This window comes from Phocoena phocoena, chromosome 14 (assembly GCF_963924675.1).
Source record: "Phocoena phocoena chromosome 14, mPhoPho1.1, whole genome shotgun sequence".
Classification (NCBI taxonomy): domain Eukaryota; kingdom Metazoa; phylum Chordata; class Mammalia; order Artiodactyla; family Phocoenidae; genus Phocoena; species Phocoena phocoena.
The window spans coordinates 7,744,388-7,772,201 of NC_089232.1; the positions used below are offsets into that span (position 1 = coordinate 7,744,388).

The following is a 27,814-nucleotide window of genomic DNA, read 5'->3' on the forward strand; positions in this document are numbered from 1 at the left end:
TGGACCATCCGCTCAGGCAGTGCAAATGCAGGGGGAGCCAGGTGGAGAGTAGGCAGGGAATGTTTGTCCTTTGGGTTTATAGAGGGGCGACCCAAGGCCCACGTTGTCACAGAAGGAGAATTCGTCCTCATTTGTGGAGTCACTGCGTTTGCAAAGCAGCTCGTCTTGTCTGCTCTCCTGAGTCCCAGGCAGTAAGAAAAACAAAACCCCAAATCTCACCAAGTGTGGATATCCACTGTCCCTCCAGACAGGGGTGAAAATGACGATTTTGTATGATTGTGAAATGGACCCATCCTGCTGTGACCTTATAAGGAGGGCTCTCTGGGGAAGGTGTCTCCCGTCCAATTGCAGGGGGCCTCCTGAGTCATCAGCTACAACAGTGAGAGCCAAAGCCACAGGCACAGAGGGAGTCGTGGCCAGGTGTCCTGTGGTTTATTTTCAAAATAATCTTTCTTTTATTCCCGTAAGAACCCCAGTCGCTAAAACCACAGAACTAAAAGAGATTATGTTCACTTAGAACCATTTTTCCTCTCATTTTGGTGATTGTCTTCTCCCCATCGACAGGAATAAGCCTTGTACATGCACTGGAAAATACAAGGGACTTTATGTTAACAGGGAAAATGCGTTCCTCTGCAGCGGGTGGTCCCCGCGCCAGTGGCGCGCTTGCGAACAGCGTCTTTCTTCCGTTTTCTCCTCTAGTTTGGTGGGGAAGGCTGCTGAGCACGTGCTCCTGTGTGGCCCAGGGTTGTGGGAAAGACCCTGAGCGAGATGCACCCGGGCCCCTGGGAGCCCCTCACTCCTGTGTCTTCTTGTCACCGCTTCCTTCCTGAGGAGGGCATTTACTAAATCATCGTGCAGTGCATAAAAGTATGGTCTCAGCTTAAAATGTAAGCAATGCACCACCTCACACCCATTCCAATGGCTACTGTTAAAAAGAAAAAAAAAGAAGACAGAAAATAACAAGTGTTGGAGAGAACATGAAGACAGATGTTGGTACCCTGTGCCCTGTTGGTGGGATTGTAAAATGGTGCAGCCACTGTGGAAATCAGTATGCCTTGAAAAATTAAACATAAAATCACTTGATGATCTAGTGATTTCATTTCTGGGTATGGACCCAAAAGAACTGAAAGCAGTTTCTCCCAGAGATATTTGTACACCCACGTTCGTAGCAGCATTACACATAGTAGTTAAAGCGTGAAAGCAGCCCAAGTGTCTTGGGCTGGATGAGTGGACACACAAAGTGTGGTATATACCCACAGTGGAATATTACTCAGCCTTGAAGAGGAAGGAAATTCTGACACAGGCTACAAGACGGATGAACCTCAAAGACATTACGCTAAGTGAACTGAGCCAGGCACGAAAGGACGAGTATTGTACGATTCCACTTATACGAGGTACTTAGTCAAGTTCATAGCGACAGGAAGCAGAAGGGTGGGTGCCGTGGCTTGGGGGAGAGGGATCGGGGACTTAGTGTTTAATGGGCACGGAGCTTTAGTTTTACAAGAGGAAAAGTCCTGGAGGTGGTGGGGTGGTGATGGATGCACAATGACATAAATGTATTTAATACCAATGAACTGTACACTTAAACGTGGTTAAGACGCTTAGTAAAAGAAACTGGAAAATAAAACACTTCGGGAAAAAATGTGAACTTGACACTAATATTGAGCACCATGCTGGAACAGAAAGCTGTGTTTGTTTGCAGGTGGCAGGGTTGTCACTAAAGCCCCGCCCCTCCCAAGGTCTCCCTCTGCACCTTGCTCCCCCGGGTGCACGGTGGGTGCCTGTCTGCTACTTTATACTGATAAGTGTCTTTGCAGGAGAACCCGGTGTTACCATCACTCTTCCACGTGACTCCCCCCAACCCCTTCCTCCCAGGCAACACTTTTGCCCTTTGCTGCCTTTCAGTTACTTCCTGCCGAGGTATGAACTAGTAAAATATTTGAGACTTAACAGGGGTAACTTACAGCCAGATTGTCCCAAGAGAAGGCGTGAAGATACAGAGCCCTAGAGTGAGCAATGATGGGATGCTGAGAGCAGGGCTTGGCATGGGCTGTGCCCCAGCCTGTGAAATCACACCCTTGAGCCACCCCCCCATGGCTTCCAGAGACAGGGCCAAGCCTGACTCCGCCCTTGGAGGAATTGGGCTGGTCGGTGTCATGGGAGAAAGTAGCAGTTGTCTGAAGCACCTTTGCAGCTGCTGTGGGTGGGCGAAGGCAGAGTCACTGGCTACAGAGCACCTAGGACTCAGCTTCTTGGAAATGAGTGATGGGCCTGCAGGGTTTGGCTCGACACTTCAAACCCCCAGCCCAGAGATGAGCCCGGTGAAAGGGGAGCTTGATGTGCCGGCTGTACTGTTTCCTCGGGGAAGCTGACGGCCTGGCCTGTGTGTTCCTTGTGCCCTGAAGGTCTGTGTGGTTTCCTCGTCCCGGCCACAGTCTCCTGACCAGCTCTTCTCCAGGCAAGTGAGCGACACCTCCGTCTCCCCCAGGACCTCGGACAGCAGCGTGGCACCCGTGGCTGATTTCGATTATCCCCCAGAATTCTCCTCCTGCCTGGACAACTCTGCGGCCAAGCACAAGCTCCTGGTCAAACCCCGCAACCAGCGGTGCAGCAGAATGCGGCGTCTGTCCTCGGTAACCGGGCGGGGGCGGGTGGGCGGGGTGAGCGGGTGGGCGGGGTGAGCGGGGTGGGCGGGTGGGCGGGGTGAGCGGGTGGGCGGGGTGAGCGGGGGCGGGTGGGCGGGGTGGGCGGGGTGGGCGGGGGCGGGTGGGCGGGGTGAGCGGGTGGGCGGGGTGAGCGGGGGCGGGTGGGCGGGTGAGCGGGTGGGTGGGGCCCCCACGCGAAGTGCCGAGCTGGTCCAGGGTACCTTATCAACACCCCACCATCTTGTCTTGAGGGAAGGAGGGAGGGGATGTTGGTCTACGAGCATCTCTTTCTCAGCCCCGTCATTCTCTGGCCAGGCGGACCCCACAGCCCGCTTCTCAGCTCCTCTGGGGATGAGGCATTCATTGCAGGCACCACTGGGCAGTGGAGAAGGTGACAACCCTACATGGACCTCGAGCCCCGCCCCCGCGAGGGCTGTGGGACCATGACCATGCCGCAGGAGCTGGGGGTGCTCATGGTTTCAACCTAACTCAGATATGCCCCTCCCCTCCTAAGCACTCATTCATTCGGTCTTCATTCTGCAACGCTTACCAAGAACCTGCTCTGCGCCTTGGGTCCCCTACCTTCCCACTGTCTTCAGTGTGATGTCCACACTGCAGACCTGGCACAGCTGGGCCCTGCCCACCTCCTTCCATTCTCACTCAGCACGCTGTGGCCTCCCTTCTGCTTCTGGCACTCACCAAGTGGCCTCCCTCACCAAGCTGCCTCCCACCCCAGGCCTTGGGACCGGCTGTGTCTCCTGCTCAGCCCTTGGGGGATGGGTTCCGAGGCCCTCAGGAACGTCCTGTGGAAAGCAGCCCACCTGCCCATCACCATGGGCACTTCCTCCACAGCACTGGCTATACACGGACGTGACCTTTGTAAATGGAGGTGCTCACTTGTTTATTGCCAGTTGTCCGTGAGCAGACTGTACTTCTAGCCCTGGGGCGACGCTAGTCACAGAGCTGACATTTCGTGGACGTTAGTTGAATGCGTGAATGGATGAACAAACGCGTGAATGACCAAGGGAGAAGCTGAACAGCTAGAATGGACATTGCCTGGGGCGAGGACCTACTTAGCAGCACAGGGGTGGTGCCCCTGTAAGGACAGACCCCTCTTTGGCATGCTGCCCGGGCAGTCATCGGCTCGTCCCTCTGGGAGCTGAGAACTCGCTCGTGCAGTGCTTTGGCTTCACGGGACCAGGGGCTCGAGGTCCATGTAGGGTTGTCACCTTCTCCGCTGCCCACTGGTGCCTGCAATGCCTCATCCCCAGAGGAGCTGAGAAGCGGGCTGTGGGGTCCGCCTGGCCACAGAGAATGACGGGGCTGAGAAGGAGATGCTCATAGACCAAAAATCCCATCTTGCACAGGAAAACGAGCAAACAAAAAACCTTGGCTGTCAAGATTGTGATATTTATTACGAGTTTGAAAAACATGTTCAGGGCTGCATTTGGCTGGATCCGTCTGCCCCCGCCAAAGCAGGGGTTGGGGAAGAGGAACGCGCGAAAGGCCAGCATAGTTTTTGGTTGTCTCAGCATGTTTGTTACCCTGCTGCTCAGAACCGTGCCCTGTGCGTGGCTCTGGCGCAGTAGAAGTGGAACGCCCGTAAATGTTTATACTGACATCTCACCACCCCAGCTGGTCCTCATCCCAGCCCAGGCAGTGCCAGGAGAGGGAATATTATTAACTCTGTTCTGTTGGGAGCAGCGTGATTAGATGACTAGCCCGAGGTCGCCTGGCTGGCAGAGCTGCCAACAAGTCCCAGGTGTCAGAAACAGATGCTTCCTCTCTGCACCGGCACTGCCCATCTGGCCATCCTCTGCCCGTAGATGATGTGCGTGCTGCCCAGAGACACGTTCTTTCTGGCGAGAGGAAGTAGATGAGCAGGCAGCCATGCTAGAGTCTCCATCTGGGTGCGGGCTGAGCAGTGGGTCCCCTGCTTCCAGTTCCTCGGGAGGGTTCCAGGGGGTGAAGCTGCTCTGAGGGCCCAGAGCAGGAGGCAAGGTGTGGGTGGCGGAGGTGGAGCGGGTATCCGCATCCTTCCTGTCCTGGCCAGAGAGCCCAGGCTCGGGTAGGCGCCGCTTTGTTCCCTGCAAAGCCTCTGCTCAGCATCGGTGGGGGGGGGGGGGGCACCCTCTGGAGCGCACGCTCCATGCCAGCCTTCCTTCTGCCCGGCCTCGCACCATAACCCCTCGGAGCTGCCAGTGGCTCAAGCTGGATGTGCTCAAGCCTGGCCTGCTCCTCAGCTTTATCTTGACCTAATGTGGGTTCCAGTAGTTTGAAGACATGAGCCACCATCCTAAAGGGGTTTCCACATCAAGGATTTCCTGTAGTAACAAAAGACCAGTCACACCTGAGGAACCTGCAGCTTTTGAAAATTCTTCTGGGGATTTCACATCTTCCCCTTTCGGAATCCAGAGGAGTAGGGTTGCGCATCTTGGCAAAGCTAGCTCGGGTGTCGTCACAAACATCCCAGTTATGTTGTGTTAGCAAGCAGATCAACTGGAGAATGGTAAAATAACAACAATAACCTATGGCAAACGCTCCCCTGGGTGTTTGCTAAAAAGAAGGAAGGAGGGCACTGCCCTTGTGCCGAAGCCTGGGTGACTCTCTAAAGTCTAAAGACAGGTCTGAAATCAGGAACTTTTCAAAAACACCAGCCTCGGTGCCCTCAGCCTTTCGGTCATTTTCACATTTGCTTGTGAATGAATCATGACCACCTTGATCTCCTTTCCTTCCTAAGAGGGCAAGAACTGACTTTGTGGATGGTGGGGAGGAAGTAGACCAAATCTAGATTCCAGAGACCTTTCGGAAGAAGAATAGCACGAGGCCGTGACTTGCTGCCAAGCCAGGCAAAGCCTCCTATAGGAGTGGGATCAGAGATAGCTCTGGGGGTGCTAGTGGAGCCCTGGAGGTGTGGGCTGGAGGGCAGCCGGCCAGTCACTCAGGCCCAGAGTCTGGCACATAAAATGGCAGGGGCTTGGCTTGACCTGAGCAGGGAGTGGGAGAGACCATTTAAAACGTCAGAATAGATTGTCTATTTTATGGATAGTGGTGTGTATATGTTAATCCCAGCCTCCTAATTTATCCCTCCCCCACCTGAGAATCTGAAAAAGAATATATGTATAACTAAATCACTTTGCTGTACGCCTGAAACTCACACAACATTGTAAATCAGCTATACTCCAGCATAAAATAAAAATGACAAAAAAAAAATAAAAGAAAACGGCAGAATATAAGACTTCAAATTTAGCTGAGAAGTTTGGGCGTTACCCTGTCAGCTGTGGTTTGCTGTTGACCGTGGTGGGATGGTAGGAATCATGTTTTAGGCAAAGCAGCCTCTGCCTTTGCTATGAGGGTGCATCCCTGCAGAGAGAAGGAATTGGCAGGGGACACTGGCTCTGAGGCAGCACAGGGGGTCAGAGAGGGCAACAGCTTTGCCCCTGGGCCACTTATTAGCTCAGCCTTGGCCAAGGCAGGGACCTCTCTGAGTTCCCAGTTCTCCAGGTGCAAGCAGGAAATAATAATCCTCTCTTCACTGGAGCCAATCAGGGAGTTAGTGAGGTAACCATGTGGAGCACAGAGCATGGCAGACCCTGCCGATGCTGGTCCCCTTCCCTTTGCTTCGCTCTGTAGAGCAGTGTCCACTGGTTTCTAGCTTGGCCTCGAGAGCCTCAGGCAACGTTTATTTTAGGGGCATAGCGGCTGCAGTTCTGCTGAAAGCTGAACTTGGGAGGCAAGATTCCAAACAGACCAGCAAGGGAGGATTAAGAAAAGACAGCTGTGTGTGAATGTCCACTTGAGTGCCAGCTTTAGAGACATTCTGCTTCCCTTAAACCTAATTAAACCTTGAACAAGATGGGGAGGCCACAGGCTTCCTAATATTCGTCCTAATGATGCTGTCTTTTGTCCACTTTATTCCTCTTAGAGAGCGCAGTCCGAATCCCTGAGCGATCTGACGTGTACCCCAGAGGAGGAGGAATACGACGAGAAGCCGCTACCCAAAGTCAGCACGGAGGAGAAGCCCAGTTCTGGGCAGCAGGAGGGGGGACAGGACAGAGGCGCTGAGCCTCGGGGGCAGGCGACCATGCTGCCACCTGTGGGGCCCCGTGCGCGGCGGGCGCGCCTGCAGCACTGCCCGGCGCTCACCGCTAGCACCGAGGATGAGAACCCCCCGGGGGAGAACCCCTCCAGCCGTTTGGCCACGCCGGAGGTCATGGAGGTCACAGAGCCCGTGTCGAGCCCACACCCCCGCTCGGAGTCCCCGTCTTGCCCAGAAGGCTCCCCGCACCCTCACCCTAATCCCGACAGCGAAAACCCAAGGGAGGAGCTGTCCCTGGAAACCCGGTGTCCCCCCGGCGGGGACACAGCAGACGAGGTGGTTTGTGCTTCGGGAAACGTCGAGGATCGATTATCTCCCTGCATCCCCGAGGGGGACACGACCCCTCCCGAGCCCGGACCCGTAGCCACCTGGGAGATGCCCCCTGGTCCCGACGGGCCAGACCACACCGGTCCTAAGGAGGTGCGACTGACCCTGGACGCTCCGGGTCCCGAGGGCGCAGGGCCAGCAGCCCCGGCCCCCAGCCCGCCGGCCCCCAAGAGCTGCTTGAAGCACAAGGCCTCGGCTGCGACAGCGAACGCGAGCCTCGGCGCGGCCCCCTCACCGCCTGCCTCGGAGTCGCCTGCAGAGGCGCCCGCACCCCGATCCCTGGACCAGGAGGCGGCGCCCCCGGAGCCCCCCAGGGCCGAGCGGGAGGGATCCCCCACGGAGGCGGCGGCGCCGGAGCGCAAGATGGAGCGAGGAGGCCGCGAGGCGCGGGCCGCCAAAAAGTTCTCGGTGTCGTCGGGCCGCGAGTGGCCACGCGCGGGGGGCCGCCTGCTGGAGCCCCGAGGACCCCACGTCCGGCTGCCGCTTCTCAGGAGCGGTCCGGCCTGGAAGAGTGAGGCCGCCCTCGAGGACCTCCCGGCGCCCGCCGAGCCCCAGGGCCCGAAGCCCGGCCCTCGGAAGCCGCCCGCCCCGGCCGAGCGCGGCTCTCCAGACGCGGCCACCGCGGACCCCGGCCCAGCCGCCCGGGAGAGGCCCGCGGGCGGGAACGGAAGCCCCTTTCCGGTCAAGCTCCGCTCCACGTCTCTGTCCTTCAAACACAGAGAAGCGCCCTGCCCGGAGGGGAGGGGAATCAAGAGATACAGCGCGGAGGTCAGGCTGGAGAAAGGAGGGCTGACCTTGCTCTCCAGGAACGACAAGGGTCCGCCCGGGACGGGCCCCGCCGCCCGAGGCGCCAGGTCTCCCAACGAGCCCGGGAAGGCGAAGACCCGGTCCACCGAGCAGCTCAGCTCCAAGCCGCCCCTGCCCAGGAAGCCGCTACTTCAGACCCTCACCCTCCCCCAGCTGCCCGCGCCCCCCGACGCCAGCCCCCGGGACCCCGAGAAGGTAGGGCCGTCCGCCGACCCCAGGAAGGAGAGCCAGGCGGCAGAGAGGAAGTCGCCCCACAGGGCAGCTGGTAAGAGGCCCACGTGGCGCAGCCTGGGGAGGGTGTTCGCGAAGGGTCAGGGCCGTGGGGAAATCAGGTCAGTTGGAATGTCTTGCTGGACGTCCGGCAAGGTATTGATATATAAATGCATTGGGTAAAAACCTTGCCGGGGCACTGGAGGAAAAGTCAAACTTCCTGTTGGTACCACCAACATGTTTGATCAAGAGTTAGGAATAGAGACTGGGGAAGGGAAACAAATATCAAGGTTTTGTGTAAGTTCTGAAAAGTCAGGAAAATGTAGAAACTCGTTTTGCAGCGTCTTCCAAGAGGAGCTGGGCCTCTCAGTGGATCACTCAGATGCTTTTTCCTCCAGAAGGGGTATCCCTCGTGGGCAATGTGTGCTCTCATGGGTGGAGGCCCTCCTGGGGCCTCATCTGGTTCTTGGTTATAAATGAAGCATCTGGCTCCACTGTCACTTAGCATCGTTCCGACCTTTCCCCCAAAGGAAGAATTTCATCCTGTTTAATAATAATCAGGCTCACAGGGCCCAGCCTCACACAGGAAGAGTCCCCTCTGTTGGAGTCCTGAGTCTTTGTAAAATCTGAGTTCTTCATCCGGTGGGCTTGAACTGTCCAGAAAGGGAGATGGTGTTAAGATTGGGACAGAATGTAAGAATCTTGTAAAGCAACTGTCTTTTAAAATGAGCAGAGACAAAATAGGTGACCTTTCTCTGTCTGTGACATTTGTCACTCTATATAGTGTTTCAGATGGAATCTGTTGGAAACAGGTATTTTCAGTGGAGCTAAAGAATCTCTCGTTGCTGGTTTCTTTTATTGATGGAAGTCAGTGTACCAAAATGGAATTAGACATGCAAGTCATGTGTGTGTGTGGGGGGGGGGGTGGGTGTGTGGGTGTGTGTGTGGGTGTGATGGGAGCACTAAGGAGAAATTTTCCATGGCAGATTTTATAAAACAGCACACCTTTCAGGATATTTTAAGTGGCTGCTCTAAGTTCAGGACTCTGTTTAATCACTGCATTGTGGGACAGAGAGGAAGTAGAACCCAGTTCTCTCAGGGACCCCACACCCTAAAAGGAGGACGAAGCACACACACAAAGACAGGTTTAAAGACGTTCTAGTCTTTTGTGTCTTCTTCCTAGGAAGTTAGTAAAAGTGCAGTGTATAAAGGGCTCAATTCTTAAGGCGATACCCAAAGATGCAGGCGATTCCAGGGAGAAGTTTCGGGAAAACGCCCCCAGAAGAGCCTACACGTGCAGCCTCCCTGATCCAGGCCCCTTGGCTCCGCTGCGATTTGCTGTTGCTGCTGCCGCTACATCAGGGTCATCAGTGAGGGAACTTTGGGGGAGGTTCAAGCTGTAGCTGATTGTCCACTCTGCAAATTTCCAGCTTATTGAAGCTGTTCCAGAGCGATTCAAAACGCCATTGAAATAGCCAGGACGGAGGAGGGTGTAGATAAAACCCTGACGTCAGCACCAGCCGCCTTCGTGGGCTAGAATTGAAGATGTCTCTCTTGCTGAATGAACAGAACTTAAAGACAGGATACTCAGCTTCACGGTCAGATCTGGAAAAGAAGCTTCAGAGGGCGAAGCTTGACACGTTGATAATTTATAACTTCCTCAGCTTAAGCTGTGAGAGTCAGGCTTTGTTCACTGTCAGCTGGCTGGAATGGTCTGTAGTTAGAGAGCTTCTGTTTTTTCTTTTGATTTGTAAAGTACAATATAATATTTATTAATGGCTTTGCTTAAATATAAGAGAGTTGTGTTGTCCGACTTAGCACTCCCTAAGCCACAGAAGTAACTGACTCAGATGAATTCTGGAGTGGAAGAATCTAGGTTGCTTTAGGGGGCAAGGGTAGTGATTTTCATTTCGATGCAAAGAGAGGAGATAATTCTTACATTCTCTTGGGAACCGACCCTCCCAGGGTGGATGGTATTTGAGGGACGAGAGCCAGGCAGGCTGGGGCTGCTGTCTGGTGCCCCCTGGGACTGTGGGGTCTGAGGGCTGTCTCCTGCAGGGCAGAGCAGAATCTCAGAGCCCCAGGCTCCCAGAGCCCATGAGTGAAGCAGCCTCCACCCCTTCCCCAGACCCTGGGTCTGCTTGTGGTTCAATTCGTTATTATTTCTGCTCTCGCCCTCATGGCTCCCAAATTATAGCAGCTGAAGGCAATTAAATTCATGTAAAACATACAGATAATAAAACGTTGTAATAATAGTATTACCCAGTTTTCCAGGAAGGCCTAATTATTGCTGTTTATTATCTTGTGGTGGCAGGCGCTTTTATCCAGAGCTCCCAGATGGGCTGCCATCTCCCCTGCCCCCCTTCCAGGGGTGCGCACCATAAAGTTGAGTTATGGAGGTGTCCCAGGTGGGCGCAGTTCCATCTCCGGGACTCCATCTACGTTGTCCCAGCACTCCTGCTTCTTCCCCCACCTGTCCCCTACACCCTGTCTTCCTTCCCTGAAGACGGAAAAACCCCGGGGGTGTGGGATTCGGGGAGGATAAGATGGTTGTTGGCAATAAACAGGGGAGCCCAGCTTGCTGACCGGCTGAGCCTCACAGGGCACCTTGGGGTGGTCGCTGTGTGCTCGTTGATGCAAAGGAGACCAGTCAGTCTGCTCACTTGCCATAGGAGGCGAATGGCCCTGGGTTATCAGCCCTGTTCATGTGTGCAGACAGTCCCCATCCTCCTGTTGGGCCAATCCGTCCCAGAGTCTAAATCACCAGTCTGGAAGCAGCTTCCCACGCACAGAATGAGAATTGGAACAGGAAAAATGGTGAAATACACAAAACGTATAGAAAAAAGTAGTCGTCCATAGGTCCACTCTCTGGATGTTATCCCTGTTGGCCTGCCTTCTAGTCTCCTGTGTGTGTGTGTGTGTGTGTGTGTGTGTGTGTGTGTGTGTGTATTTTATTTTCTATGTAGTGGTAGACATTTGTTGGATATTTTGGAGAGTAGCTAGACAAAGCACTGTTCTCACCAGGGGCCTCATTTGCTCACCAACCTCTGCCTCTAGTCCATGCTCATTCCCTCCAGACCAGGCTGGTGCCAGTGGCACGCCAGGTCCTGGAGCCAGTCCTCACTCATGCATGCATATTCGTTCTTCCAACAAACATCCATGTACTCCTGCCACGCACACTGCACTGTGCTGGCCCTAAAAGGTGGTCAGGAAGAGAACGCCAGCCTTGCTGTCCGCGAGCTTAGGGGCCTGGGGAGGCAGGTAGCGGTGACAGTAGGTAGATGCCCATCTTTCTTTGGATGGCAGGGAGATTTTCTGGAGGAAATGAGCTCGAAAAGACTGTCACCGTCTCTAACAACAAAGTTATTTCAGCGTGTTCAAGTTCATTTGAGTAGAATACAAGGAGTTTGGTGGGATTTTGTGTTGGTTGTTTTTTTTTTTTTTTTTTGTATATATATATATACAGGTCTTTTATTCTTAAAGAAAAGCAACTTTGTTCACACCTGCCTTTCTTTTTAGCCTTATCCATACCCTCATGGTCCCTTCCTGGCAAGTGTGGTCCACACCCTGGGCCTCCATTTCCCTGCCTTTCCAGTGCTCCTCAGACCGTATACATCCGCTCATCCTCGCTTGCCTCCCAGTGCGATCACTCTCCTCGGCTAGGACACCCCCGTAGCAGAGCCCGTAGTGAAGCCACACCCCCTCAACAGTTGTGCTGGTGGTCCTGCAGGTTCCCTTCCCTCACCACTCTGCCCCTCAGGTGGTCCCGGTCGTAAGAGTGCAGAGCAACGCAGAGGCTGAATCCCGGCTTTCTAGCCAGAGAATCTTGGGGTGTGAAAAACCACAGAAGGGAAACACCTGAGAAGGGTCCTTCACATACAGGTATGAAATCCTGGGTTTGGCCCTGAGATGCACCTGCAGATCAGCACAGAAGAACCTTTGAGAATTTTAACAGGACCAAGTCTCAACATAATATTCAAAATGTCTAGGATACAAACCAAAATTATTCAACCTACAGAGTACCATGAAAACCAAAAGAATTCTCAAAGAAAGAGGCAATCAGCAAGCATCAACCCTGAGATGATCCAAAGGTTGGAATTATTAGAAAAAGATGTTAAAGCAACTGTTATAGCACGGTTCCAAGATGTAAGGGTGAACACTCTTGAAACAAATGGGAAGATTCTCTGTAAACAAATAGAAGCTATTTTTAAAAGCCAAAGAGAAATTTTAGAACAGGAAAATATAACAGAAATTAAAAATTCACTGGAAGAGTTCACTAGGAGAATGGAGATGATAGAAGAAAGGGTCAGTGAACTTAAAGATAGATCGATAGAAAACATCCTGAACACAAAGAGAAAAAAAGATTTTTAAAAAAGCCTTGGGGGCCTGAGCAACAATATTAAAAAGTCTAACATTCATGTCATAGGAGTCCAAGAGAAGAGGAGAAATAGATTTGAATAGAAAAAAATACCTGAAGAAATAATGACTGAAAACTTCCTACATTTTGGAAAAACAAATTTACAGATCCACGGAGCTCGGGCAAATTACTTTTGCACCCTTGTAAAAAATGTGGCCATATCGTTTGGTTTTACTTCACCTTTTCAACAAATGGTTGTGGAGCATGTGAACATCCATATGCAAAAACATGAACTTTGACCAAAGTCTCACATCATATACAGAAATTAACTCAAAGGATTCACTGACGTACAAGTAAAATGAGGGGACTTTCCTGGTGGTCCAGTGGCTAAGACTCTGTGCTCCCAATGCAGGGGGCCCGGGTTCAATCCCTGGTCAGGGAACTAGATCCCACAAGCTGCAGCTAAGACCTGGTGCACCCAAATAAATAAATATATTTTTTTAAAAGGTAAAATGAAACTATAAAACTTGTAGGAACTTAGGAAAAAAATTTTTGGAGCATAGGACTAGGCAAAGAGTTCTTAGACTTGACATCAAAGCATAGTCCATGAAAGGAAAAATTGATGAATTGGACTTAAGAATTTAAAACTTTTGCTCTGCCAAAGACCCCATTAAGAGGATGAAAAGATAAGCTATGCGTTATGAGAAAATATCTGCAAACCATATATCCAGTGAAGGACCGGTATCTAAAATATATAAAGTATCCTCAAAACTCAACAGTACAAAACCAAAAAATACATTAGAAAATGGGCAAAAGATATGAATAGTTATTTCACCAGAGAGAATATACAGATGGCAGGTAAGCACATGAAAGATATTCATCATCATTAACCCTTAGAGAAACACCAATAAAAACCCATAATGAGATACTATCACATTAGTATCTCATTTTAGCCATGTTAGAATGGCTGAAATTAAAAATGCTGATAATACCGTGTGCCCAGGGCTTGCAGGACAACTGGAATTCTCACTCATTGCTAGTGGAAATGCACAACAGCACAGTCAGTTTGTTTTTGTTTTTATTATTATTTATTTATTTATTTGGCTGTGCCAGGTCTTATTGCAGCCAGCAGCCTCCTTAGTTGGGGCATGTGGACTCTTAGTTGTGGCATGCATGTGGGATCTAGTTCCCTGACCGGGGATCAAACCCGGGCCCCGTGCATGGGGAGCGTGGAGTCTCAGCCACTGGACCACCAGGGGAGTCCCTGGTACAGTCACTTTGGAAATTGGCAGCTTCTTACAATATTAAAAGTACACTTACCTTATAGCCCACCAATCCCACTTCTAGGTGTTTATCCTAGATAAAGGGAAACTTAGGTTAACCAAGAACACAAATGTTTATAGCAGCGTTATTCATAATCACCAAAAACTAGACACGACCCAAATAACCCTCAACTGGCCAGTGGATAAACAACCCACACAATGGAATATGAGTCAGCAGTAAAAAGGAATGAACTGTTGACACACACGATAACGGATGGATCTTAAATGCATATGCTAAGTGAAAGTAGCCAGTCTCAAAAGATTATCAAGTGTATTATTCCATTTATATGATGTCTGAAAGAGGCAACAATACAGAGACAGAGCAGATCAGCAGGTGTCAGGGTTTGGGAGTAGAGGTGGGGTCTGACTACAAAGGGGTAGTACCAGGGAATTTTGTGGAGTGTTGACATTGTTCTGCAACCCATTTGTGATGGTTGTTGGAAGAATCTAAGCATGTGTTCAAACTCATAGAACTCATAGTACGACAGAAAAAATGCATTTCACTATATGTAAATTTTAAAATAATCTTTTAAATGGCACAAAAAATAGGTAGTAGCCTCCTTTTCACCCACCTCTGAACCTCTCTAATGTCACACACACACACACACACACACACACACACACACACACAAGGAACCACACTAACAGATTCATCCCAGCTCTTTTCCCATGGCCATTGCAGTCATAGCTACATCAATGTTGATATATAGGCACAGCAGTCCTTTTTTAAAAATCACAAAAACGCATGTTGGCTTGCAATTAGAAATTTTCAGTCCACAATAAAGACTGGGCATCTTTTCTGGTCAGAATGAGCCACTTGTCCTCATTCTCTTTAAGGGCTACAGAGTACATGTACCATATTTTATTTAGCCATTCCCCTACTGAAGGGAGTTCCAATTGTTTTGAGGTTTTTTCCTTTTGCTAACAGTGGTGCAGTCACCCTCCTTGTTCGTTTTAGCTGTGTGTATTCACACAGTTGTTTCTCCAGGCCAGATTCTTTTTTGTCTTCTTCTTTTTCTTTTTTGACTGCGCTCTGCGGCTTATGGGATCTTAGTTCCCCGACCAGGGATTGTACCCCGGCTCTTGGCAGTGAAAGTGTGGAGTCCCAACCACTGGACGGCCAAGGAATTCCATATCTAGGCTAGATTCTTAAAAGTGGGTTTTCTGGCTCACAGAGCTTGTGAAGTTTTAATTTAATACACAACTTCAAATGACCCTCCGTAAAGGCTGTACCAGTTTACGCTTCTAAGAGCAGAGCAGAGACTATTTCTCCGCCCCCTCATCAGCACTAGGCGTTATCAGTCTGTTTTTAATTTCTTTTTTTTTCCAATCTGATGGATGAAGAATGTCAGTCAGGTTTTACACCTTGGTCAGCAAGTCCTGGTCATCCTAATGTGGCATGTCTTTATCCACCTGCACCCAGGCCAGCCCTCAGCAACCTTTAACCTGACACCTGCAGCACCTCCTCCCGCAACTCTCTCCTCACCCTCTCTTCCCAAGTCATGGGTCTAACCGCAGAGCTTTCCTCTTTAAAACGTCCGGATGCCTTCCCATTATATTTAGAATAGAATTCAGAGTCCTGCGTGAGGCATTTAAGGCTTCTTAGATTCTGGCCAAAATCAACATTTCTGCCTTCCCAAGTCCATCTCCCACTCCTTCCCTCCCTCTGATATCTCCAGCCCCACCCCTGCCACCTGGTCCCTGAGTACATCAGGGGCTTTGATCCTCTGCAGTGTCTGTGCCTGGGGGAGGGGCGGGGCTCCTGGCCTGCAGTGGGTGGCCCTCAGCCGTGTGTGTGTGTGTGTGTGTGTGTGTGTGTGTGTGTGTGTGTGTGTGTGTGTGTGACCAGGTGCTGGGACAAGGCTGGGAAGCAAGCCAGGCAGGTGCTGGGTGGGGAGATTGAAGAGCCTGGGTTTGGAGGCTTGACTCTGAGGTGCACCCCTCAGGGGCTGTGGGATTCGGAGCCAATGAGTTTCTCAACCTCTGTGTCTTAACTTCCTCCTTTGTAAAATGAGGTTAGTAGTAACTCACGGGGCAGCAAGAGCATTTTCACTGCCAGCTGTGATACAGTCTCACATGGTACAAGTCATACTTCCCTAAGGAGGTACCGAAACCTCCTCTGGGCAGCGGAGACCAGCGAGCGGGCATGGCCTCTCCTGTCCCGGTTCTGCTGCAAGGCACCGCTGTGTAGATGTGAGACCCCAGAGAGAACGTGTGCAGAGTACTGTGGGAGCCACGGACCGCCACCGCCGCCCTGAGTGTACACGGGGTCCTAAGAGGGGAGAGGAAGAGAGAGCGTTTGCAGGGGTCACAGCTGCCGTTCTGTGAGTCCTCAGCACAACAGGGTGGCACCAGGGGAGCCTCCCTTATCCCGAGAGGGCCTCCCACGGGACAGGGACAGGGCGCAGGGACTCTGGGGACAGGAGGGGAGCTGAGCTAGCCAGGGAGGGTGGGTGGTGGGTGGGAATCTCTCAGTTTGGGACTCTGCCAGACGCACCCAGGACACAGCCCACCTGGACAGTGGCAGGCGCTGGTCACAGGAGAGCTCTGCCTATCCCCCACCCCCTCCTTCCCAGCCCCCCAGCCCCTGGGGAAGGACCCGCCCCCCACCCCCAGCTCAGATGCCCTGCATTCGACGAGGCAGGAGACAACCCTGACTCAGCCCAGAGGTGATGCCGTGTTCTGAAGTGACCGCGGTGAAACTTAGGTCAAAAGGCTTGCCCAGAGGCACCTGGCATGTGACCCGGGGGGCTGGGGGGAAGCGGCGTTTGGGGCCGTATAGACCATCTTTGCGGCCAGTGTCTTCACTATAATGCTCTGTTGGTGGGGTGTCAACGGGGGGTGGCTGTGTGCTCCGGAGGACACGTGGCAGTATCTGGAGACGTGGCCGAATGTCACAACTACAGTGCGAGGAAGGGAGATACCACCAGCATCTGGTGGGAGGAGGCTAAACATCCTACGATGCACAGGACAGGCCCCCAGCGCCCCCCAGCAGAGAATTATCCAGCCCCAAGCCTCAGTAGTGCCAGGGTGAGTAACAGTTGCTTGTCACTCCATGATAAGCAATGATGGGAAGGAATGACATGTGGGAAAGTCGTGGGGTCATTCCCCTTAATATGATACGGTGTGCGATGTAGTGAATGAAGGTTAGGGATCCAGAGGCCTGTGTCCAGTGCCCCCTTGGTGACACACTGGCCATGTCACCCTGAGCAAGCCTCTACACAGTGAGACTCTGTGTTTCCATCTCTGAAATGGGGATTGAAAGTATTCTACGTTACAAGGCGAGTTGTGAGGGTCATTATGAATGTGATACTGCTCTGAAAACCGAGACCTAGTAACCCTTAGCTGTTAACGTTTCTTGAGTGATGAATCGGGGAAAGGTCCCCACCTGTCTGGGGTTGGGAGGGGGAGGTGTAATAGAGGAGGGCAGATCCAAGCTCCGTGGACAAGAGCCATCCCTCCACTGATTGGCCACTCGGTGGCCGCTCGAGACAGAATCCCAGCTGTTCCTGGAGAGCCACCAGGAATCCAAGGTGGGGTGACTGTTTACATTCTGAATTGTAGGAGGATGCCGTGTAATCTAATAGTTTCACTGCTCTTCCTCCTTTGCTGAGCTCAAAGTTATTTTCGAATTACGGTACCTTTCCATCCCCATATGCTTATAAGGTCCCAGTTATATCACCTGGCAGGTGGTGGAGACCAGCTGTCTCTGTACTCAGAGAAGGACTTTGGTCGTTGCCTTCTGCTTGGAGACGGTCTTAACACAGTGGTGTGTGAGCAAATGGACTTTCAATCTAAGCTCCTCCATCACAGCTCTGCACCCTTGGAGCCTGCCGCTGCCTTCCTGGTCGCCACCGTGAGGTGTGGGGTTCAGGCTGGACCCTGGGACAAGATCTGCCAGCCTTCACATGCTGAGGCCCAGGCTTAGCCCCTGAACTCAAGCAAAGAGCTTGGCCAAGTGTCTGACCCTTGGGCCCCACCCCCAGTACACATGTCTGCCCGTGATCAGATGCCCGGCCCCGCACATGCAAATCAGGTCAATGAGTAGGTCAAGGGAAGGTAGGTTTCAGGGGAGCTGGGGTGACGCGATCCCACCAGTGCCCCCTGACTTAGAAGGAGGGAAAGGGGTAAGGACCGGTTTGCCCTGGTGGCCGAGAAAGAGACTCTCAGATGCAGTGGCTCTCCTCCCTGAGAGCTGCATTTGGCCACTGAGTTTAGAGAGGCAGGTTCTCTGCCCTTGCTGATCTCTGGTCTTATTTAGGAGAGGAAATGGAAGCAGGAAGAGGGATTCAGGGTAAGCCATTGGAGAATGGAAAAGCAACAGTAGGGGGGTGCAGGGCAGCAGTCGAAAAAGCAGGTGGTCCCGGAACTCCAGGTGCGTGGAGGCCCGCAGGGAAGTGAAGCGGATGGGAGGGGAGCTGGATCCTTCTCCAGGTCACTGTCCAAGCACCGCGTGAGCCGTGATTCTCTTAGAGTGGCTTTTGTGTTTTTGCTCTGGTTTTTTACTTTTGATCGGAGAATGACATACGTGCAGAGACGGGCACGTGCTGCTCAACGAATTTTCAGACACGGAACACACTCCGGACCAAGAAACAGAATGAGGCCAGTGCCCGGAGGCCCCTCGGTGCCCCGTCCAGTGGGCTCTAGACCTCATTCCCGGACGGTGGCCACGTGTCAGCAGTGGAAGGACCCCTCTATCCCCGGTCGCTCTGGTAGGAGAGCCTGCGTGCCTGCGCTGGAGGGGTGCACTGGGTTAGAGACATCCTTCCTCTCTGTAGACTCAGCATCTCCCACGGGGCCTGTGCTCACCCAGTACAGTTGATTCTCGTTTTTCACGGTAGCTGTGTTCTATAAAGTCACCGCCAACACTGAATTAGCGAGTCGTGAACCGTCGCTCCAGGGGGAGTAAAGGGTTAGGTTCCTGTGAGCGCGCAATCACATTTTTCTCAGGTGATTGATACGTAACCTTGTTTTGTGTGTGTTTCTGTTTAAAGACAGCTTATTTAATATGTATTGTTGATTCATGAGCATCCAGCTCCCAGCCAACAACAGTATAACTCACACCTGAACGAAGCTCGTGTGACACACGTGTCCTCTCCATAACACACATCGCTGCCTTCTTGTGCTTAGGGGCACCAGACAGCACTTCAGTAGATATGGGGGCTATTTTAGACAGTAAAATCACCAAGAAAAAGCACAAAAGTGCAAAAAATGGGACCCTAAGTACACTGTGAAAGGACCCTTGTTTACAGCCTGAGAGCAGAAACATGAAAGAAGCATCCCCTTGTTCCACATCCGCTGGGAACGTGTTCATCCCAGGACTCAAAGTTTTCACCGCTCTGTGCACGTCTGCAAATGACCATGAAGGGTCAGGACTATTGATTTTGGGGGTTATAAATACGTTTTTGCGAGTAGGCGAATTGTCAAATACAGAATTCCTGGACGAGGGCTGACTGTGTTTGTTGGATGAACAGAGGAAGGAATGGTAAGTTTCCTTCGGAGGTGGAGCTAGGACACAGCCGCGTCGCAATTATTAAAAATGGGGGCTTTCTCTGCCAGAAACCCTTTCTCATTCTTAAAATGCTCGGCACGGCTTTACAAATGCTCACGTGAGCATTAAAAGCCCAAGTTCTCTGGTAGCATCGCACGGCCTGGCTCACAGCCAGAACCGATACAGAGCGACAGCAGGCTTTGCCAGCTTGTATAGATCAGGAGCTGTCCGTGTCAGGTGAGACTGACAGTAGATCCATAAATACTTTTAAAAAAACCTTCAACTTTCATACAGGGAGCCCGCAGTGTGGGTGAGGCCCATGTGTGCCCAGCGTCCCCTTCCCACCCCCAGCGGTCCCCTTAGTGTCTCTCCGGGCACACGGTCACCTCTGTGTAAACCAGGGTGATGGCAGAGGGGCTGGAGGGGAAACAGAAACAGGACGGCTCTGGCCTCAGCTCGTCGTCACGAATGCTGGCGATGCTTGCACTTCAGAGCAGAAATCTTAGCGAACTCGGGCCTCTCCATCCACAGAGCATATTGTAAAGAGCTGGGAATGAGCCGTGGAGATGCATTTTTAAGATGACAACGTAACAAAAGAGATTCGAAGCTGTGTGGCAGGGTGTTAACACAGCTCTCTTGGGCTGTGTTGATTTATGAAGAACTTTTTTCTCCTTTCTACTTCTGCTTTCTGAATTTGTACATTGTGCATGTGTATTTTTATGAACAAGAAAGATATTTTCTGAAAGGGAGAAGATTCTTTAAAATTGCTGCTCCAGAAGCGGCAGCATCTACCAAATGTTTACGAGGTGTAAGAAGCCTGCTGTCCTACTGTATGTTAGCTTAGGGCGGAGTATCTGCTTTATTTTCTTGGCCAGAGGGCAAGAAACGGTGGTGGTTTACATCGTACAGCTCATTGCCTCTCACTCAGAAGACGGTGTTCTTTTTTTTTTTTTAAGTTATTTTTTCAAGTAGAGTTGATTTACAACGTTGTGTTAATTTCTGCTGTACAACAGAGTGATTCAGTTATACATTTATATACATTCTTTTTAATATTCTTTTCCATTATGGTTTATCACAGGATTTTGAACGTAGTCCCCTTTGCTGTACAGTAGGACTTTGTTGTTTATCCATTCTATATATAATAGTTTGCATCTGTTAGCCCCAATCTCCCACTCCATCCCTCCACCACCCCTTGGCAACCACAAGTCTGTTCTCTATGTCTGTGAGTCTGTTTCTGTTTTGTTGATAAGTTCATTTGTGTCATATTTTAGATTCCACATATAAGTAATATCATATGTTATTTGTCTTTCTCTTTCTGACTTACTTCACTTAGTATGATAACCTCTAGGTCCATCCATGTCACTGCAAATGGCATTATTTCATTCTTTTTTATGGCTGAGTAATATTCTGTTGTGTATATACACCACATCTTCTTCATCCGTTCATCTGTCGATGGACACGTAGGTTGTTTCCACGAGGAGACGGTGTTCTTGACGAGTCCCAGCTGTGTCCTGGCTGTCACAGGGGGTGTAGATCCCTGTTACAGTCCCACCCTCGGGGTCCCCAGCCTCCTCTCCCCACTATCTGTAGGAACGCTGCCTATGCCCTGTTCCATACAACTTTCTCCAGTGCGTTGTAAAAGACTCTTTTTGGCTCATATGGGTCATCCAACTGCATGGCGTAGGACTTCATCAGAGCCGTGTCAGTACCGTCATGGTCAGAGTGACAGCAGTGCCAGGAGCCCGACACTGAGCCCTTGGGGGCCGGGCAGCCAGCTGGAGCGCTGAGATGCCGGGGCCGCCTTGGCCTCGCACAGCCAGCCGCCATTTGCCTCTGATTTAAAGGCCAGGATGGAAATGTTGTCTCCAGTACACTTAGTCTTGACTGAAGCATTAGGATATCTTGTTGACTGAAGTAGTGAGTTTCAAGCCCTAGTCGAAGTCCTCTCTCCAGTCTCCCTGTGGTGCAGCAATACCCAGCACGTGCTGGGCTTTGCTGGGAGGACCGTGTGACCGGACATCTGGGGCCAAAGGAGAGCAGAGGGCACGACCAGCCACTGAGCATGAAGGAAAGATCTAAGAGGAAGTGAAAGGGCCCCTTTAAGAAAAATCCAGAAAGACAGATTGTGAGGACCCTCTGGAATGAGGGATGGGAAATGCAGACTTTCTGTAAAATACGCAGCTACCCAGCCTGCCTTCTGTGTGCTGGGCAATCACTGGGTTCTCTGGACAAGAAAGAAAACGTAAAATTACATTGTAGATAAGCTGATATTAGAACAGCACTTGGTATGTAGTCTCTGGCGTGTGTTTGTTTAGTAAATAAGTTCTAATGACCAGAAGCATATGTCAGGGCTTCCCTGGTGGTGCAGTGGTTAAGAATCTGCCTGCCAATGCAGGGAACACGGGTTCGAGCCCTGGTTCGGGAAGATCCCACGTGCCGTGGAGCACCTAAGCCCGTGAGCCGCAGCTACTGAGCCTGCAAGCCACAACTACTGAAGCCTGCACGCCTAGAGCCCGTGCACCACAACGAAGAGCAGCCCCCGCTCGCCACAACTAGAGAAAGCCCACGTGCAGCAACAAAGACCCAATGCAGCCAAAAATAAATAAAGAAATTAAAAAAATAATAATAAGGAAAGCATATGTCAGTGGGGTGGACGGTCATCTGGCAGATGTGTCGGGACAAATGTCTCAGTAGAGTTCCAGAGGATTAGGAGGGAGAGCATGTCCAGCTCAGTGACCAGAACAGGCTTCATAGAGGAGATGGCATCCGGGTGCCGACTTGGTGGACGTGAGGGGGTGATCCTGGTGCCAGTGTCCAATTGCAACCGAAAGCGGGGTCCGGCTGCTCTCCTCTCAAAAGCCGTTAAAGAGGCCAGGTTGGTGGAAGGGAAAGTTTGCTTTATTTTGGATGCCAGCAACTGGGGTAGGGGGCACCTGTCCAAAGGCCGACTCCCCCCCACTGACAGTCAGGGGGCAAGAGCTGTTACAGACAGAGCGCAGGGGCTACACGCAGAAACAGCACAGGCAGCTCTGACGGTCATTGAGAAATTGGTCATCAGTGGTCTGACCAGCGTCCTCTTGATTGTTTTAGGTACAGTTAATCTTTAGTTTTGGAGTCGGTTTGTTTCCACGTCTTTGAGGCCAGTTCTTGGAATTGTGGCAGCTTGTGTCATGGAACTTCTTCCACCTGGTGAGGGTTTCAGTATCTATAAGACAGCTCACAGGAGACGGCTCAGAATATTATCTGTAGCCCTTGAGGAGGAGCTGTAGGTCCTTGGCTTTGCTTACTGACTCAAATCTTATTATTTGGTTCCCTTTGACTGTTTTCCTTTGTTTCTGCATTTTCTCACTTCTCGGAGTAAACTTGTTCTTTGGCTAAAGGTTTTCCACAGACAAAAGGCAGGCGGAGGACATGGGGGGCAAGGACCACAGGGCCCCGATCCGATTCACAGCCTGTCCTGGACCGTGGCCACAGCCTCCCTCCTCGCCCCCCGCCTCCAGCCCGCTGTCCGCCTGCTCAGACTTACTCCTCACGCAGCCTCCAGAGTACACCCAGGGTTTAAAGCCCTGTGGCTCCCCGTTATAGACAAGAAAAAGTCCAGGAAGGCCCCCTCAGTTGGCCTAGCCTGCGTTGCAGCCCCTCTGGGCCGGCGTGCTGACAGTTCTGTCTTCTGCCCGCTCCACGTGGGAGGCCTTTCCTTACCCCTCTGCCCAGCCTAGAAGGTCCCTTCTCCAGGTCCCAACCACAGACAGCATCCTCAGGTCCTACCCACCGGTGTTGCCCTGTGTCTACACGGCACGTTGTGAAGTGTAGCGTTTTCCAGTTTGCACTGAGTGACTTGATTTTGCTTCGTCTCCTCCACTGGACTTGGAGCTCTTTGAAGAAACAGGTTTTATATCCTTTCACCTTAGCATTTAACACAATCCTGCCCATAGCAAGCAGTGAGTGAATGAATGAACGGGAGGGAGGAAGAAAGGAAGGCGGGCGGGGAGTAGAAATGCTGGGCTCTGGCTAAGAGTAGACGTAGGGCTGGATTACACATTGGGAAGCAATCTGAGCAGATCTGAGTGTTGAAGGTCAGGAGTGGAACAGAGAACATTTGGGGAAGAAGAGAAAAAAGGCTGAGGGTTGGGAACAAGGAGAAATTCCAGGTTTAGGAGCAAGAGTCCAGCAGGGACCTGCAGAGGGGATGCCCAAGGTGGACAGGCCTCCAGGATGGGTTATATGGCCACATCCGAGCTTCAGGGGTAAAGTAGCCGGAGGATGGGAGAGTCCTCTGATCTGTGGTCCAGTGGTTGGGCGGATGGAGAGCGTAGCGCTCACGTTGTGTCAGGATCCAGGATGAGCTGAAGAGACACGGGCAGGAGCCATCGGAGTTGAGGGCAGAGGAGGGTCGAGAATGGGGCTCCAGGGGGGTGGCGAGGCTCCTGGAGATGTGTTGTTGTTGTTGTTGTTTTGAGCTGTGGGAGACCCAAGTGTTTTGCAAAGCAACGGGTGAGTGGTCAGAGGCCGGAGAGAGCCTGAGAGGCCAGAGGGGACAAGGGGGTAAGTTGAGGAGACGGAGCAGGGTTTGCAGGGGCCAAAGACAGGTCAGTGCATGTGAAGCCCAAGGTTTCTCTCCACCTGCCAGGAGGCCAAATCTCGCAGGGCGGTGGCTCTGTCCCTCGCCCCTCGTTGGTGAACAGGGGACTGGCAGAAGAGGACTTCCACGTTGAACTGGAGGCGGAAGCCAAACCAAATAGAGTAAAATTCTGAACAAGCCAGAACAAGGGGTGGCATCTGTCAGGCCACAAAGAATGAGGGCGCTGACTCGCCCTGGCCGCCCTTGCGTGTGGCTGTGACCCGGGTGTGGCCTGTACCTGCTGGCGGGGCTGCCCTGTGGACACGGGAAGCAGGAAGGAGCCAGGTGGGGATGGAGGTAACCGTCCACTTGCTTTGCGGGCTGGCTGGCAAATATTCAGAGAGGACAGCTCATGGGGAACCCTTGGATTCAGGGTGCTTTCCAGAGACCTGTGAGAAGCCACTTAGTTAATCATTCCGTTTCCTTGAGAAAAGCAAACTGGCTTCTTTTTTCTGTTGATGAAGACTATAAATTCTCATCATAGAAAATATGAAAATACAGAAGAGTCAAAAAGCAAGGGAAGGGGGGGAATGACCCACAGTTTTACTGCCCAAAATAAGCACTGAGAACATGGAAGGAAATTGAGCGAAATGTTTTGGATTTAAAGGCATTATTTCTCTTCTCTCCCGAACATCAAGGAAAACAGCCACGGCTTACTTTTGGTGTCAGTCTCCACAAGGGAAGGTTGTGCTTATAATTTCTAAAGGAAAAGAGAAGAAGAACATCCCAAGTCAATTGGGTATTGGGTAGTATGTACTGGTCTAGCGTGACAGGCCTATATTAAAGAAACCTGACCTTATTATGTACTGACTCTTATCTCATTCTCGAAGGTATCCCATAGGAGGAAGGTGACTTTAAAATGTGTGTATAGGAGCAGTTGCATTTGATTCTTTGTGGCTCAGACTGGAGGAGCATAATCTCTTTGATTTGTCTTTAACTGAGAAAACAAAGTCCCTGAAAACAAAGTACTAGTGTTACCAGAGAGGTTCCCAGACCTCCTTCCCTGCCACTGTCTCCCAGAGCCCCTGTGCCGTGCTCTCTGGGTGGGAGAAGCCACAGGGGGGCTGAAGGTGACTAGGATTGTTTAGCATAACCTGTGTCTTTACCCACAGAGAAGGCAGCAGGGCCTGGGACCGACGGCCAGCCCGCGCCGCCCTGGGTCACCGTCGGGCGACAGAAGCGGCGAGGGGCCCCGGAGCAGCCATCCAGCCAGGAAGACAAGCCTGGGGCCGGAACCTTGAAGTCTGACACAGGAAGGCCAGCCAAGGCGCCCGAGAGAACCCAGGTGCTTAGAGCAAACATTCCCTGTCCCTGTGGATGCAGGGGAGAGCCCCTGGCGGGGCTGGGACCCGGGATCCCATGATGGCCTCATGTCCTGCACGGTCATTACAGGGACCGTTGCCTGTGATGACTGCTGCTGTCTGCCCTATGCATGTGCTGGGCGGCTAAGGCGTCAGAGAAGCCATGGATCACTCAGGCAGTGGAGACAGCCCTGTGCTCCCGGCCTCCTTGGCAACGCAGCTCAGCATCTGGAGAGATGGACCGGGTTTAAAATAACTTCTCAGTTGGACGCTAGGCGACCATGTCAACAGCTCCATCTCGACTCATTTTGCAATAATGACCGAGTTCTGCTTTTGCTGCTACACTGGCCACCCGCTGGGGTCCTTATTCCTCACCTAGGACCGCAGGGCTGGAACCTGGGGCTCCGTTTTACACTCCGGACTGAAAACAGCGTTACCAAACCCAAACGACTGCGCTTAGAAGCAGGCTGAGACTCACAGCTTTTGTGTTCCCCCAGTTGCCATGGTAAATCCCAAAGCACATTTCAGCCATGCGGGGAAGTGAGCCTGAGCCTGTAGTAGAACCTGCTTCTCTCCATTTTAACCAAAACCACAATCGTACCCAAGCTTGGAAACCGCTTAGGGAATTCATAAAACAAATATTCACCAGTGACCCCGGCATCCATGATCATACCAAGTGTCATAAAAGTCTCAAAAACTATTTCCAAACACAGCTAATTTTGCCTTTCCAATGGAACCCTGCTGCCTGACGTCTGGGGTTGAGGCCAGGGCTGGGGACAGGGCAGAAGCCAGGATGCCTGTGTGTGCCCAGGAGGCCTGCACGAATGGACTCCAGCATCCTGGAGGCCAGATGGCAGCCAATACCCAAAGCAGAGCTCCTCCGAGAAAGTGCCAGTAGCATGATTCACGTTGGCAGAAAAACCCCGTGGCTCATTGCCTTTGGTTAGGTTTGTCCCCATCTGAATCTCAGGTGACAGGACAGCGTGTGTCTTTCTTACGTCCTCACAGGAGTCCGTGAAGCAAGCCGACTTCGTCCGCAGCAAGTCTTTCCTGATGGCCCCTGCCAAGCCCACTGTGGACCAGAGGCAGGGGACAAAGCTCCACCTCCAGGAGGGGCTGCAAAGAGGGATCTCCTTGTCCCATCAGAACTTGGGTATGAAACCCGAAAATAGTACTGAACACTTTGAAATGCATTTCCGGGTTTGGTCCTGACATGTTTTTTTTGTTTGTTCGTTTGTTTGTTTGTTTTTTGTGGTACGCGGGCCTCTCACTGTTGTGGCCTCTCCCGTTGCGGAGCACAGGCTCCGGACGCACAGGCTCAGCGGCCATGGCTCACAGGCCCAGCCGCTCCACGGCATGTGGGATCTTCCCGGACCGGGGCACGAACCCGTGTCCCCTGTATCAGCAGGCGGACTCTCAACCACTGCGCCACCAGGGAAGCCCGGTCCTGCCATGTTTTGTTCTGTTTTGTTTTTCTGAATTACTTGCCACGTTGATTTTTTTAAAACAGCTTTTATTGACATAATCATTTACATGGCAAAAAACTCACCCATTTTAAGCACACAGTTCAGTGAGTTATCTATTTACTGAGTTGTCCAACCATCACAGTCCAGTTTTAGAACATTTCCCTCACCCTAAAAAGCTACCTCATGCCCATTTACCGTCATTCACCATTCCCACCCCCCAGCTCTCTATTTTCTGTCTCTCTATTTGCCTCTTTTGGGACATGTCTTATAAATGGCATCATAAAATACGCGTTCTTTTGGATCTGCCTTCTTTCACTGAGCATAGCGTTTCTAGGTTCATCTCTGTTGTGGCATGTATCAGTATTTTTAGATTTAGTTTGCGTTGTGGTAAAATACACGTAACAGAATTCGCCATCTTAACCCTTTCTCAAGCGCACAGTTCAGCAGTGTTAAGAATATTCACACACAGTTCTGGCAGCTTTATTGTGAAAGTTTCTCTCACCTCATTGCATCACTGGAACTGGTTGAGCCTGCTCTGAAGTCTTTTTAGCACATAAGTTAGTTATTCCACGCTGAAATCTTCTTTACAGGCGTACGGGCTTTATGTTTGAGACCACGGTGAAGACCTTGGACCTGTAGTTTAAAGGCGTGCAGGAGGCTTAAGTGCAAATCCAAACTCATTTCTCACATTTCCGTTTGTTTTGTCTTCTCTCCAGCAGCCCAGTCGGCAGTGATGATGGAGAAAGAATTGCATCAGCTGAAGAGGGCCAGCTATGCCAGCACAGACCAGCCATCCTGGATGGAACTTGCCAGAAAGAAGTCGCAAGCTTGGAGCGACATGCCCCAAATTATAAAATAGGTTAACAGTGTGCTGGTAAAGAATGTCCACTATCTTGACGGGTCACTTTCTTTAAAACTGCCACTAAATCAAGGCAAACAAACTGTGAAACTTGAGTGATTTTATCATCAGGTTACGGGAGAGCGAGCTCGGGGAAGAGGAAGAAACCAGGCAGACAAGTTGGACGGACACATCGCCAAGGGCCTGGGCCAGAGGTGCCCGAAGACAAGAAAACCATTGAAAAGGGCCAGGAACGAGGTTCTGTGCCCACAGGTATGAATGTGAGTCTTTCAGAATCCCCAGGGTAAAGAAGGCTCGGGCAGGGAAGGA

At 51.6% G+C, this 27,814-nt stretch overlaps 1 protein-coding gene across 1 annotated transcript in view; it reads left to right on the forward strand.

Annotated features, from left to right (window-relative positions):
• Positions 1 to 27,505, forward strand: part of CRACDL (CRACD like) — a 44,900-nt gene extending 17,395 nt beyond the window's left edge. The window contains exons 5-10 of the mRNA XM_065891670.1: positions 2,448 to 2,633; positions 6,571 to 8,143; positions 16,680 to 16,703; positions 25,001 to 25,164; positions 26,189 to 26,333; positions 27,366 to 27,505. Coding sequence (XP_065747742.1) covers positions 2,448 to 2,633; positions 6,571 to 8,143; positions 16,680 to 16,703; positions 25,001 to 25,164; positions 26,189 to 26,333; positions 27,366 to 27,505 — 2,232 coding nt within the window. The remainder of the gene's footprint in view (positions 1 to 2,447; positions 2,634 to 6,570; positions 8,144 to 16,679; positions 16,704 to 25,000; positions 25,165 to 26,188; positions 26,334 to 27,365) is intronic.
• The last annotated feature ends 309 nt before the right edge of the window (positions 27,506 to 27,814 follow it).